Source organism: Emydura macquarii, unplaced genomic scaffold (assembly GCF_026122565.2).
Source record: "Emydura macquarii macquarii isolate MOO-44397 ecotype Brisbane River unplaced genomic scaffold, CSIRO-AGI_Emac_v2 contig_2846, whole genome shotgun sequence".
NCBI lineage: Eukaryota > Metazoa > Chordata > Testudines > Chelidae > Emydura > Emydura macquarii.
The window spans coordinates 2,326,069-2,341,497 of NW_027132983.1; the positions used below are offsets into that span (position 1 = coordinate 2,326,069).

The following is a 15,429-nucleotide window of genomic DNA, read 5'->3' on the forward strand; positions in this document are numbered from 1 at the left end:
GTGACCAAAATTTGGGAGTCATGTGAGGTATGGGTTGTGGAGATATAAGCACTGGGGGAAAATAGCAATTTTTCAAAAAAGTTTCTTGGTTTATTTTATTTTGCACAGTGCTAGAGATCAAACTATTGATGTGATGCAGGTCAAAATGGTCTCAGTCTGTCAAGTTCTATCCAGGGCAATGGATAATAATGGGTAATCCACTAAATCTTTGGAAGAGACAAAAGCATGCATGCACCAATACAAAAAAGAAAAATGGCCTTTAATAATGCTAGCCTGAATCCTGTGGGTGAGAGTGAATGGGTGTAAAGGAGGTGAAAAGATTGTACACATTTCAGCAGCTGTGGGGCTGGCAATGAACAGCTGTGTGTTAACAGGGAGTATTGGGACATTGCTTAAAGTGAACAGCGTTAAGGCCACATAGACAACGTTAATGTAGTTTTGCCATTCAATTGCCACTTTTATTAATAGCTAAGAGTCCAGTTTTAATCAGATCAGCTAAAAAGGCTGCATTGTTTTAGAAAGATAAATGGAATGCAGTTGAAAATCACACAGATATCATTTAAACTATATAATAGTCTAAAGTATGTCGGGGTAAATTTCCCTTCTCTAGTTAGACGGAAGGTGAAGAATTAACTTTAGGTACATATAGGGAGGAAGAAGGGGATGTGCCACACAACCGACATTTTCTGCCTCTCAACTCTGACCAGTGGAAAAATAGAAGGAGCAGCACAGATGAGCATCCTGCCCCTGCCTCTATTCTTCTGCCTGCCCCGCTTTGTGTTAAAACTTGCACTCTGTAAATCAGGAGTGATGGCTGCAGTGAACCAATGCAGTTACACCACTGTGAAACCAGGATGAGCAGAATCAGGTTCCCTCCTATATCGATACTATCCTCTCCTGCCGCTATGGGACGGGGCCCATGTTTTCTGAGGGGTCCTGGCAGGCTAACCTGCAGGCAGGAAGAAGCTACTGCAGCAGCGTTTCCCTCCCTTGAAGGGATAGCTGCATGGAGACTGCATAGAACTTCCCTCAGTGTCTATCGGTCCGCCTCAAACCCACTTCGCCCACTAATGGCAGCAGAAAAACAGTAGCAAGTGAGGCAGAAAGGGAAACTAGGGGAAAAGAGGAGGGGAGGGAAGAAGGGTGTGTGTGTGCTGAGTATTGGGATGATGAGTGAAGGGGAAATGGGAAAAGGGCAAATGTGTGCAAGGTGAGGAGAGTGGGGAAGGGTGTTGCCAGGCTACAGTGAGTGCATGAGGTGTGGTGGGGCGGGAGGGAGGGAGTGGAGGCAGGTGAGGGAGAGCACATTAGGGATTGAGAGGTGAAAGAGTTCAGGAGGGACCAGATGGGGGTAAGTGCACACAAGAGGCTTGGGAGAGGGGAAGAGGTTGTGCCTGAGGAAAGAGGCTTGCAGGGGGAGAACCCAGTGAGGGGGTGCCAGGCGAAGGTGGGGGGAGCTGGGTGGGGATGTAAGCATGTGAGGTGAGGGGGCTGGGAAGGGAAAAACAGGCATGGCAAAGGAGTGTGGTGAGGTAAGGGGGACTGGTGAGGGCATGGGCATGTGAGATGAGGGAGTTAGCGGGAACAGGGCAAGGGTGCAGGAGGGCAATGTGAGGTGCCTCCGGGCGGGGAGAACCAGGCAAGGGCGAGTGTGTGTGAGGTGAGGGCGCTGGAGCGGAGGGAACTGGGCATGGTGTGGAGGTCTGAGGGGAAAACCACATGAATGTGTGTGAGGAAAGCCGACTACTGTGTGGTTTATGGGGTGACTAAAAAGGATAGCTCATGTATGTGAGGGAGGCCAAGCTGGTGAGGGACGGGAGTGAGGGGGTTAAGGGGCGGAGACCCCAGCGAGGGTGTGCGTGTGAGGTGAGGGGGGCCGGCAGATCTGGGTTAGAAATAAGGTGCAAACTGTCGTCACTGAGGGTTATAAACAGACAGTAAAAATAACAACCACTTTGACAAGATTGAAATGGACAGAAGTCTGAGTCTGAGGGAAAACATGGACTGTAATAAAAACTGAAGAAAAAAGATGAAAATCAAGTTATAGAAGAATAAACTGGAGGACAAGAGGAGAAATGGGGAAGAACGAAGTCAGCCATGGAAATGAGTAAGATTATTTTAGATTAAATTTGCTTGATTCAGAATTTTGATTCTACGAGTTAATTGTTATTAGGCTGAGGGAAAAAAACCTAAGATTTTCTCTCTGGACAGGGAGGGTTGATAGTATTCAAATAACTTTCACAATGAAAATGATGGTCTGAGGTGAGTGCAACAGGCATGGGAGCCGGTGGCAGCACTCAGCCTGAGCAATTATGGGTCACAAGGCAATGTGGGGCTCAACCTTATCTTCAGTTTCTTATTGAGGGCAGGCCTACACTGCCAGCACAATTCGGCGGCAGTCGACACAAGTTATGTAAGCTATGCAGAGTAGCTTGAGTATCTCCTGTTGACTTTGTAACTTCCCGTTATTGCGCCATCTCCTCTGCACTGTGCCGATGGGAAACGTGTTCCCATCCAACGCAGCGCTGCACTTTTTGGGGAAGGTGGTTTTACTAGATTGACTTCCGGATCCATTGAGCGTGTCTTCACTACTGCTCAATCGAACCGGAATGAAAGATCTGACGGCAGAGAATTTGCCGCCGTCAGTGTGTACATAGCCCTAATATGTGGTGATGAATCAGCCCTCTAGAGGTGAAAGGCAAAATGCAGGTCTCATCGGCTCATTGTGGCTAAGCTGTCAGGTGTGAGCATATCCTCAGCGCCTCTCAGCTGTCTCTGCCTAACATTGTAATAGCCTGATAACCCTTTCCCAGGTTTGTGCAGAGGAGGAAAATGTTGTTACTACAGATTCCTTCCCTGGTCTATGTGATGCAGGAAAGAATGATCTCTGCAGGGGAGTGCTGAGGATGACAGAATCCACCTCACAAAGACCTTGAGGCAGAGAACTGTCAGAACTGCTTCCTCCCAACTGCACACAACTCTTACTCCACCATCAGCTGGTTCAGTGTGATTTAAGAGGGAAGGAGGAGATACCAGAGCAGAGAGAGCATACGGATGTAGTCAGGACATGTAGACAAAAGAAAGAGAAAGGCAGGACTAATTTAAATAGTCTTTTCTGCATCAAACAAAATTTTCTCTTCTGTTTGCTGCCTCCTCCCTAGCTCCCCATTTTCTTATTATATAGTTACACCTAGGGATATTGGTGTTTCTTGCTGTCAACGGCAGTTAAAGTGGAAGAGAATCTGTGTTTTGCTAGGTGCCCCATATTTGAGTGGGGGCAGTGGACTGTAAATCCATATTTGCAATAAGTCAGTTGATAATATTTCCAGTACGAACCAGTATCAATATTGTATAATGCCAACACTGAGGTTAATCCTAATATCTCTAGTTCTTTACATTTTTTGGTATATTTACAATATGGTAAATTGGGGGTGTGGTGATCAGTCATTTGGTGGTCTGTTCTGTCAAACTGCATGTTGCTGGATATGTAGTATTCAATTTGTGTGCATATTACCATGATTACACAAGCAATTCAGATAATGGTGCACAATCACTGTGTTTACATTTCTAAAAAATTGGGCCTAAAATTGTATCTGTTTACAAAATTAATTGTATCAATGTTTTTGTCTAAAAATTGTCTCTCTTTTTATAAATGATATCAAAATAATGGTGTGTGAAATCTGGCTGTAGATGGACTATATATGGAAAGATTACCTCCCACAAACTTTAAAAAAAATGCTGGCTCATGACAAAGTATTTTTGGGTTCAAAGTCTGTACAGATTGAAATTCTAAAGACATGATGATTTTGAAATATCTCTTTACAAAAAATAGTGTGAAGACCTAGGGTAAAATATTCAAAAGTTTCTAAATGACTTAAGAGCCTACGTCCCATTTTCAAAAGTGACCTAGGTATGTAGTTCCAATGAAAATGGGACTTAGGCTCAAGTAACTAGACACTTTTGAAAAAATTTACCCTTACATCGTATATTTTATTATAAAATGTCCAATTGTTGTGAAATATCTTCCAATAGTTGTGAAACATCATACCAAACTTTGCCAAAAAATACCCATGCTAGATTGCAAACCAGAAAAATGATGCTTTTTTTGTTCCTGAAGATTAGAAGGATGGAAGAATTTAAAATTAGGTTTAAAATGTGACTAAATAAAACACTTCACAACCTTAATTATTAATCCAGCCTCCACTGTAGATTCATAATTAATAACCTGTCATCATTTATGTTACTGCTGCAGATATCACTTTTTTTAACATTATGTTAAAAAAAACTAACTACAAACAGAAAAGTCAGCAGTGTTATATTTCTTCCACAATTCAGCCAATATGAGATAAATGGTAAAAGCAATACCACTTCTGTACTTAATTCATGTGATAGAAAGAACTTAATGAGACAACAGTATGAATATAAGCAAAATAAAAGCATGAATGTAATTTCAGAAAAGCATTAATGGAGTATTCCTTTTATTGCAACTATAGTATAGCATTCTCATTCCTTCTCAATGTTGCTGAACCCTTGTTCTCAAACACATTTGATTAGATGGTGTAACCATTTATTATAACTCTGAAATCTGAAATGATCCATCATATATAATATCTTCTCTTGACCAGTGTCACAACTGGGTTTTTTTTTTAAACGTTAAATTTCACCCCCAGTTTAATTTACATACATTTTCAACATATCTTATTACCAAATACACTATAAATCTTTTTAAAATTACACAAAAAAGCAAACTCCATCTTTTTGGAACTTAATTTTTAATTATAATTTAATTATAATTTAAAATTTAATTTTAAAGTATAATTACAGTATTTAGGAGGTAAAATTATATTTTGACATTTATACCTTAGCAAAGTAAAGCTGAAAGAAAACCATATGATTATTATGTATAGGTTACATTAAATCAGAAGTGTTTGAAACATTATTGTTTTACTGTTTCCTTTCCCCACATGTTTTTCTTTAGGGAGTTATACGTAATGACCAGCAGGAAATAGTACCAGTAGTTGATTCTAGCCTGTAATCTTTCTTGTATTGTCTGAAACAAAAACAAAAAACTCATGAAGAAAACATTCAAACTTTAGGCTGTTATACTCCAATCAAATCTGACTGGGTCGAATCTTATGCCCACAGAGGCTGCCTTTGAGGTCACTGGGGCTGTGCACAGGTACAAGAGGTTCACCCACACCAACCTGATAGTAGTACTGAAACCTTATTTGAAATAGCATCTTTCATATAAATGGTATCTCAAAATGCTTGAAAGTTTGTGTAAAATAATAATTGGATTCCTGAAGCAAGTAGAATACCAATGATGAAATGAAGATGGTAGGAGAAAGGGTGCTTTTTAATGCATTTATTTATTTTAACTAAAAAACATAAGTGCACCTATTTAACGTTCTGAGGCATATGCCCATTTGTTATACATTTACAAGCAACCAATATCCAACAAGTTGAAGCCCCTCCCAAATCGCCCCAGAACTATGAGAACAAATGCATCTTCCAGTGTGATTTCATAATCAATAAATTCAGACTGTTTCAAACCATTGGATAATTTACTCTAATGATTCAGTTGGCATTGTTTAAGACACCTGCTGCTGCAACCAAGTATTTCTATAGTATTTAATTTGTTCTAACCTCCAGCATGTTTGCTGCTGACATGTAGTTTTAACCTATTAAATCCTTGAGGTATCTCTGATTGAAATATGGCTGCAATACAGATATTAAAACAAAGTAAATCCCATAAAAAAGCACATACTCTTCTCCCTCCCACATGCCGCTGGTCTATTTTACCTGGTAACTCTATGCTGTTGTCCATGAACACTAAGGACTCTTTCATCCTCTCTCTGACTTACTCCAAGGTTACTTTCAAAATGTGTATCAAAGAAAAATTGACCTTGGAAACAAAGAAACAAAAATATTTCAAAATCACATTTATCAGGTCATTTAAAAAAATATATATATTGTAGTTCAATTAATCAGAACAGCTGGTATGGCTCCAGGGTAAGAAGTAGTTTGTCTGAGAAAATGCTACCTGCTCCATGTAATTCAATTGTACTACTAATTGTAGTAGTCATACAAACCAACAATAAAAGGCATATGATGGAAACTTTCTGAATAATCTAAGGCAACTCCCTGGTTTCAGAAGTCATTCTCTTTGATTCTAGATACTTATCTGGGACTCCTGCTACACCAGGAACAATCCTGCAAATAGATTCACATATGAGAACCTTTAGTCTCACACAGTATACCACTGACTCCAATATATGTTTATATGTCTCCAACTTCGGGATCTGCGACATCTCCCTGTCAGTAGAAGACTTTTGGACAATTATTTGAAAGAAAAGTTTTTTTTCCTCCTTTAACATTACACCAGGCTGAGCTGTTTGGGTGTTTTTCTATGGTGGAGCAGAGGAAAACACACAATATGCTATTCATTTTTTTTGGTGACTTTTATAATCAAGAGCTCAGACAGGTAATGAATTTATTATTTTATATCTGAAGTATTTGCTGTATACAATATATTGTGTCACTGTAGATTCAGGAGATAGGCTTTTGCCGTTCAGGAAGTCTAGCTTTTCTGAAGCTGGCCACAAAAGTGTTATATAAGCCCATCCCTGAATATACTATTTCTTAAAAATGAACCATCTCCATTATACAAAGGAAATATAGCACTACAGAGTGGTCTGAGGAGAAGGCTCTGTCCCAGAAGGCTCTAGAACATTATGGAGCTGAGTCTGGATTGCTTTGTAACAGCAGCATGATATTGTGTGACTTAATTAGGTTACTGGACCAAATCCAGAGCTCCTTACTCAGGCCAACTCCCCTTGACTTCAGCTAATTCCTGTTGATTATTCATTGATTTTAGTGAGACGTTGCCAAAGCACAAACCTAGTAAGATCTGAGTAAGGAGCTCAAGAGTTTGCTCAAAGAAATTAAATTTAAGGATTCAAATACCTAGTTGATAGGCAAATTTTTAGATGGAATTGATGATTAATCAGGAAATGTATAAGTATAAATACATCAGTTGCCTGTGGAAAAGTTTGTTTTTCACCATCTGAATCACATGTTTTCACCATCAGATAAACACATGTTTCGAACACCAAAAGTCTAGGGAAAAGGACTCTAATAACCCCTCATGGGTGCTATCCAAGCACTGAAAGGAGGCTGGAGCACTATCTTGACTATTTAGAGATGGCAGATCACTTGTGGTGCCTCTTGGCTCCACCCATACTTAAACCACCAATAAAAATATAGCATTCGACTGTATAGTAATTCAGGTGCTAAGTGCCTGGATTTTCTAATGTTAAGAGATAAAACAATTTGCATTTGAGCTCAGCAATGGGAAACATTAACATTTGTAAAGAAGAACAACATACTCATGGCATAGGATTTGGCATGTCAACATTGTTGGATTATTTGTACACACCATTACTATTATTTATAGGTGGTTTATAGGTTTTTCTATGGCACTCATCACTCTAATAACTGAGCACCTCAAGGACATTAATACATTTATCCTCTAGGTTCCTGTGAAGTAGAGATGTATTGTTATTCCCATTTTACTGGAGGGGGACTAAGGCACAAAAGCCCAAATGTGTCCTATGGGAAACCAATAAAATTATTCCTGGAATAAAGTACAGGTCAACATCAGTAAGAAGAGTAGAATTTAGCTCAGAGAAATTAATTGACTGGTCCAAATCTGTGACTGAATTGGGAACAGAACTCAGATCTCCTGAGTTCCATTTCAATAACTTAATTACAAGACCATACTACGCTACTTGGATGATACATACCAAGAAGTCCACTGGCTTTGTCAGAAAAATGGTCAGTGTCCATGAAATATAATCCAAGGAAACGATTTGGAGACTTTACAAAAGAAATTTTTATTGTGATGTTGTCAGGTGCTGACATTGTAAGACTTCTTTCCTTTTCAACTGCAATCTTCAGCCTAGAAAAAAAACAATTCTGTTTTTTTTCTAAGAAAAAGTTTTAAGATACTGATATAACACTTGAGTATTTGGTGTTATTGTTATTTGTATTACTGTTGTGCCTGAGTCCTAGTCATGGACCAGGACCTGATTTATTGTATATATGCTGCTGTCCTTTCTAATCAGGTGTTTTTATGCACTAAACTTGAACTGAGGTCACAATTTCTATGCAGCAAAATGTATAGTAATTTGCCTTCCCCCCTACATGTCCTGAAACGCATGTCAGCTAATACTGTTTACAGAAAAAAATGTTAAATTAGCAGGACTTTTTGCTAGTGAAAATGCCATTTTGCCTATGGCAAAAAACTGCTTGGAGAAGAGGGAAAAGTTTATTCTTTTTCATGATTTTAATAATGGAAAAAAGTACAACATACAAAATATGGTAATAAACACTAATGATGGGAGAAAATTCAGAGGTTCAGATACTTGTCAAAACTCTCCTGGATATTTTACAAGAACAGTCTCTCTTACAATATTCAGGACCTGACTTTCTTCTTGTAATTTATTACATCTGATTCTTACCCTACATGGATTTGAAAAATACAGATGTCTATCATTTTTTATTTTTAAAAGAACACATGAACACAAGAATCCAGATCTTAATAGAGGTGAGCCTGAACCAAACAGCCATAATCTGAAGACACACAAAACTGAGGGGATTTAAATCCAGATTTTCACTTTTTAGTTCCCCCCCCCCCCCTTCTCTACAATGATCCAAACCATAACTTGTGTATGGAGTTATTTGAATCCAGAAAATTGTGGGTGTAAAATGGAGAAAGGGTTAAGCAAAATCAGGCTCACTCTCTTAAATAAAGGAAAACTCATAAAGACATTTCTTACCCCTGGATTGTAAAGGAAGCAGACTTTCTCCATGAGAGTTTGGTGGTTTGACCACCATAGCTCAATACAACTTCTTCCTTTGATACACGGAGTTGCACATGAGGATCCAGGTAGTTAATTTCAAACAGCACAAAGTGATTTCTATTTCTCCCAAGCTTGCCAGTCACAGAGATTCCTGAAAGTGACATTAATATAGACTAGTCAAGGAACACAATATTAGTGATAAGTAAAAAACAAAACAAAAAATACATAATGACAGCCCTTTTGTAAGGGTGTTGTTTTTAACAGGCCAAAATTCAGCTCCTGGGCTGCACCCTGCTCCCACTTCCAACCCACATTTGCAGAATTCACTCTTCAGAAGTCGTCTGTGGCCACAGCTGCGGAAAAGTAATTCAGGGCCAATGGTAATGGCCAGCACATACGCCCCCTGACCTGGCCACTCAATGTCTTGCATAGATTACTCTTGATCTTGGCAGCAGCAGGCTGCCTGGCCAGTGGGGCCTGGAGACATAGCCTATGTGAATACAAGCCCACATTAATTCAGCTGATTGATTATTAATGTAGCCTGAATCTGTTAAAATATACTGGTGTATAGTAAAGATTTGGGACATGCACAAGTCCAAGAATTTGTGTTCATAATCAGAAGCCTCAGAGGGTTGGCCAGGAAGAGGAGCCTCCAAAGATACTTGTCAAAACCTACCTTTCGGTGAAAAATATTTTGTTGATAAATTCCTGACCTGCAATAGTTAACTGCTTTATAGGATATGTAAGATTTGGCAGTCTCACCTTTGTCAGCATCTGATATTAGATTTATGGAGGTTTGCGGCTTTCCATCACTATTTAAACAAATGACATCATTTTGTCTGGGCAATTGCAAGAGGAAATGTGGATATTCGTTGGCTAAAAACACAGAGAGAGAGAGAGAGAGATATTAATGTTAATAAGAAAAATCCTAATAGCGCTGATATTGCAAGTGTTAGTAGTACTGAGTCAATCAGTTCTACAAAGATTCAATCCCTTCTAGAATGTGGGCAATGGAATTCTAGTTAGGAGTGAAAACATAAAGGGTTGTGTAAATGAGTAGTTTTCTATAGTGTTGTGGGGCTGGTGTTGTAGACGGGCAGAACATTTATTTTGTATTTTGAAATTTACTTGTGCATAATTAAACTTTAGGCAAAGTCCAAAGAATTACAAACAAAATATTGTAAAAATCAATATAAAGCTAAATGTGTAAGGTGGCTATATGGTGTCACTGACTTTTAAACAAAAGCCATAGCTGAAATCAACCATGTAGCATCAAATTATGGAGGTGCGGATAAGCAATAGTTAAGACATGTTGAGGCTTTTAATTTAAAGTAGGATTAAAATTCCCCTAATTCCACAATTCATTGACTGAATATAGCCTCCACACTTAGCACAATTATTGTTCAATCTATTACTTATTTGATAAAATAGTTACTAACTTTTTCAGAGAAAATAATTAAAAATAAATCACACTAATGCGTAATCATAACTAACTTTAGGTGGGGTTTTTCTTTTCTTTATATTTTTTTAAGAAACAACACATTATAGATTTTTAAAGTAAAAGTCTATTGATGAGATACATGAATCTTGCCAAAGTTGAAGTTCAAGTCATGCCTTTGACTGCAGTTCTGAGGTCTATGTTGATTATCTATTGGAATTAAAAGTGAGTTCATTGTGGTGATGACCAGTCTGAGCATGTGGTTGGATGTTGTCATGTTTGTGTGGTAAGGAACATCCATTAATGTGGAGCTGAATGTTAATGTCATCCTAAATGGTGATTTCCTTGGTATTTAGTGATTGCATTGATAGGAAATACTTCAAGTAACCTTAACTGTACATTAGAGAAGTTTTTACTTTGGGAAATATAGTATTGACACAATTTTTTCCTATAACTTTAGAGATGTGTGTAGCATACTACCACATGTGATTTGCATACAACTCTGAATATCCAAGACAGAATCCATGAAAATAATTTATACACAAACTGTGTCTCATAAAATGAGAGAGAAAATGAAATCCTATTATTATGTATTGTATTAGAAATAGTATTTGATCACATAATTAAAAACTGGTCCTGATTCTGCTCACTTACACCAATTTAACACCAATGAATTTAAGAGAGCTAGCTCCTGATGTACAGCAGCAAAAGTGAGATCAGAATCAGGCTGCACATCAACATGCATATGCACAAAAGATAGATTTTGCATTGTACATGCAACTTTAACTTTTGCATTTCCTGGTTTTTGGAGGTTTATACTTTATAATCTTTATCAACTCCTATGGAAGCTTGTTTCATTCCATGTGTGCCTTAAGAGATGGGTTTATTGAGGAGGGGGAAAATAAGTATTTTTAATTTCAGAAAAGACAAAGGACCAGCTCTTCTTCCCACTTAAGTCAATGTCAAAACTTCTATGATTGCAGCGGGAACAGTATCCAACCCCAAAATGGTAAGCAGAGACATTAAGTTTCAAGACTATTTAGTACAAACAGTGAAGAATAAAAAGAAATATAAAATGATTATTGTCTGGTTTGAGCAGACAGCAAAGAGTCAGGTCTTCTTGGTCCTAGCTTGGTGATTGACTATTCATGTGACTTTGGGCAAATCCCTTAATCTTTCTTTGTCTCGGTTTAAACTATATGTAAAAAGGAGATAATGCTAACTAACTCCATCTCAGGGATGTAGTGAAGATTAATTTACTTACTGTTTGTAAAGATCTTTGACATCTCCATGAGAAAAATGTATTATATTATTTATGCTCAGCAAAAGAAAAATGACCTTGTTTTCCTGATATAGTCAAGGTGCCTATTCAATAGGTGCATTTCTCAGTGTTTGCACCTTATGGAGTTCTGTTGATGTGTTAATTGTAGTGAACAACATGTAGCCTCTATTGTCAACATTTTATAGATATAAAACAATACTATGACATATTACTTACCAAGAAGCTGTGGTGATATTTGAACAGTCCTGGGAGCTAAAATATTTGAAATTTAGATCAACAAACATTTCAATAAAACATTTTTTCATTTGAAATACTTAATAAGGGACACTGTGCCAGTGAATTTTAAGCAGAAATCTCCACTGATTTCAAGTGAGTTCTGCTTAACAATAAATGCCACAATATGGCCCAAGGAAAAGAAAAATATCTCATTAGGCTTTTGTTGTTAAGAGCTAAAACCCTGTTAGAAAGGACGTGGAAATGTTCTATTTGTGCTAGTTCCATTTAGTGTTGGTGAATGGTCAAGGATTAACAGACCTGGTCACCTGGAAATTTAAGTTCTCTATCCACAAGAGAGAAACAGCATGGACACTAGCATAGTAATCTACCCCTCTAAAGTGCATCTCTCCACCTGACCTGGACAGACCACCATTAGGGATGAGAAGGTAGTGTAGTGTTTATGCATGTTCCATTCTTTTAGTCTATACTGAGACCGAGCACAGTGTTTTCAGTTATTGCCAATTGTAAAGGTGTTTTTTTGTGATTTGAATTCCTCCTTACAAGGAACTAGACTGAGCAACCAGCAAATAAGTACATGTACAAAATTGAAGAGTTACCAGATGGTGGTAATATTTGGTCACTGCCAATTTGTGATAGGTTAGTTCAGTGACTAGAAATAAAAGATCATCCATTGTTTTATCAATCCAGAGTCATCCACACATCCCAAAATTCACAGTTTAAATTAATTCATATAACTTACGCTCTGGTGATTGTTCTGTCATGTCGAACAGTAGAGCTCTGTGATCTAATATATGGAAAGAAGAGATCAAAATTTAGAAGTTTTTTTTTAAACCCATATATGTCCATAGTAAAGAAGCACAGCATAACAAAACTGAAAGTAACTTACCAACGTTCTGTACTTTTAGACTGTAATCTAAAACATGAGAATTTAAGAACAAGATTCAGTTAAGTATTTTTCTCATTAGAGGCAGACATTTAATATAAAGCACTGTATTTACAATATAGTTGTGAAGGCATTGAGAGGAAGCCATAGTTCTTCTTTGAGTGCTTGCTCATGTGCATTTTATGCTAGGTGTGTGCACGCCTACGTGTACGGCCGTCGGAAAGGTACTGAGGACTTGCACCTGATATAATCAGTTTAAACACACACATCCTCCAGATTTGACCTACCATACTTATGCCACCTTCATATCAACTCTTGTAGAGGCCCCTCAATGGGGTTTCATGTACTATTGACATATAGTCAGGTTTGGATCTCAATTACACTGCTGAAAATCCAGAGTAACTCCATTGAAATAAGTAAAGTTTCCCTGGATTTACACCAGAGAATCTAAGAAAAATTTGACCCATCCAATGAAAAATATTATGAATGAAGCAGTTTCGATAAGAAAACTTTCTCCCACCCTTCACTTTAACTGTGAAGTACCCTTTCCTCCAAACTTTCAGATGGCCCTTTGAAAATGTGCAGACACTTCTGTTTTAGGACCTGATCTTATAAGCCTGCTGCATAGATCTGAATTCCCTGCACCTTCATTGACCACAATGACAATTGATAGCTTTCAGCCCCTTGCAGGATGCAGAACAATGGTGCAATTTCTGGTTTTATACAGCAATATGCACTCTAGTTCCCACTCATTTTCTGTATCAATATGTCTTTTTCTGACTTGAATTACTGTGGCCTTGGGGTCACTCAGCTTCTTCAGAGGCTCTGGAGTTTGGAGCTGCTTGAATCTCTTGCTACTGTTTACATTGTAGGAATATCAGTTCTTGATCTTTAAATTACAAAAAAATGAAGAACTTGAAGCTGTACGTTCACTTACCACTGGCTAGAGAAACACCAAAATTTTCATCACTTCTTACTGGAGAGGAAAAGTACAATAATTTAAAAGAATTCTGCATTCTTTCTTATCAGTTTTAGAACCAGAAATCAATGTGGGTGTGGGTTTACTTTTTTTTTAATTCCCAAATGAAGGTCTCTTGTGCATTATGCAAAGGCAGGTTTAAGACAGCTGTGGCAATTTAAATTCTTTATTTCTTAATTTATGTGATTATATAGTTGTTGTATATAGCTTACATTTATGTTCTTCAGACAGCAAGGCGGCTTGAGGGGCTAGGGCTGACCCAAGGAAATACCAGTATTCCCTATTTCAGTCATTGATAACAAATTTTGTTACCCACTGGCAGGTTTGAAGGTTGAAAAGTTTGGCTTTGGTAACAATTTCATGGTTAAAGTTGCACTGCAATTATATACACACTATATATGTCTATCTCCTCATTTATTTATTAGCTGGCTTGTGTGTATGTATCATTGCCCTCTGTTGAGATGGGCAATGTGATCAGATAGAATCAGAACTACTGAACTGCGTGTGGTAGGCCCTGTATAGCTATCACATAAATGAGAATCTCCAATAGCTGAAGTGGCAAAGGACCTGTGCTTCTGGAGCAGGAAGATCAAATTCTCTACCTGCTGCCCTGAATTCTGAGTGACTCTGGCATGCAGCAGAGTGAAAACGGTAAAGGCCTAATTGGACCTGGATTTACAGCCAATCCATATATTATCATTTTACTGTTTAAATAGTTTTCAGAATATAGGTGTTGCCATCCCAAATTACTTCAGTAGTCCATCTAGTCCAATACCTGTTCTCCAACAGTGATCAGTACCAGGTGCTTCAGAAGAAGGCATAAAAGCTCCAGAGTAGATAACTATGCACCAACATATATTCCCTGGGGGAAGTTACTCCTAACTCCAGACACCTTATGTCTTCTGGCATGAGGATACATATCCCTTATGCATTTTTATCCTATCAGATGTAGCTACTGGAGTTCTCATTATCTGTATAAATGTCTAACGTATTTTAAAAATCTTTGAAAACTCTGAATTTCAATTATATTTTGTGGCAACCACCCATGATTTGATATGCCATGTACTGTCTTTTCAAGTTCATGTACAACAAAATTCAGAGTTTTGAATGAGTCCTACATATTTCCCCAGTTACTTTTATCAAAAATAGGTATTCAGAGCGACACTGTATCTCATTTTGTAGACAAGTCAGATATTCATATAGCAGATGGAATTTATTCCCTGTGTGGAGTAAGCTATGTCTAAAATCTTGAATTGTATTTATTACTTGAATTTATTTTTTTCAGCTTAGTAATAAGGCTTTAATGATTTTATTTTCAGTTTTAAAATTTGAGTAATTTTCAAAAGTAGGAAAATTACTTTAAAATACTATTTTTCTCTTAAATTATATGTCTATAGATCATATTCTGTAAGTAAATTAGTATCAAATAAACATCCACAGTCATCATCAAACATGAGACTGAAATGTGCTTTAAGCCTGATTTTGATTTAAACCTTTATATGATTATTTTAAACAAACAAACAAAGATGAGAATACTGGTGAGAATACTAACGGGAAAAAGGTCCAGACCTCCATCCATTTGTAATGGGACAAAGAGAATACCTTGTCTAAATTACATTTCAAGCTAGTATCATGCTTCTTACAGGTAGTATTTTAAAAATCAGGTATTTCTTACTGCTGCTGCTCTCCTCTTCCCCGCCCCCAAAATACATTACATATTTTGCTGATAACTGCTTGGGGTGTCAT

The 15,429-nt window shown here is 37.7% G+C and overlaps 1 protein-coding gene across 2 annotated transcripts in view; it reads right to left on the reverse strand.

The window, feature by feature from the left end:
• Positions 1-4,298: 4,298 nt before the first annotated feature.
• ITIH4 (inter-alpha-trypsin inhibitor heavy chain 4) overlaps positions 4,299-15,429 on the reverse strand; it is a 33,639-nt gene continuing 22,508 nt past the window's right edge. For both annotated transcript variants that reach the window (XM_067568125.1, XM_067568124.1), the window contains 9 exons: positions 13,642-13,680; positions 12,708-12,734; positions 12,561-12,605; positions 11,801-11,836; positions 9,627-9,740; positions 8,841-9,015; positions 7,806-7,960; positions 5,803-5,905; positions 4,299-5,050 (listed from right to left, as the gene is read on the reverse strand). In XM_067568125.1, coding sequence (XP_067424226.1) covers positions 4,975-5,050; positions 5,803-5,905; positions 7,806-7,960; positions 8,841-9,015; positions 9,627-9,740; positions 11,801-11,836; positions 12,561-12,605; positions 12,708-12,734; positions 13,642-13,680 — 770 coding nt within the window. In that variant the 3' untranslated portion in view covers positions 4,299-4,974. The remainder of the gene's footprint in view (positions 5,051-5,802; positions 5,906-7,805; positions 7,961-8,840; positions 9,016-9,626; positions 9,741-11,800; positions 11,837-12,560; positions 12,606-12,707; positions 12,735-13,641; positions 13,681-15,429) is intronic.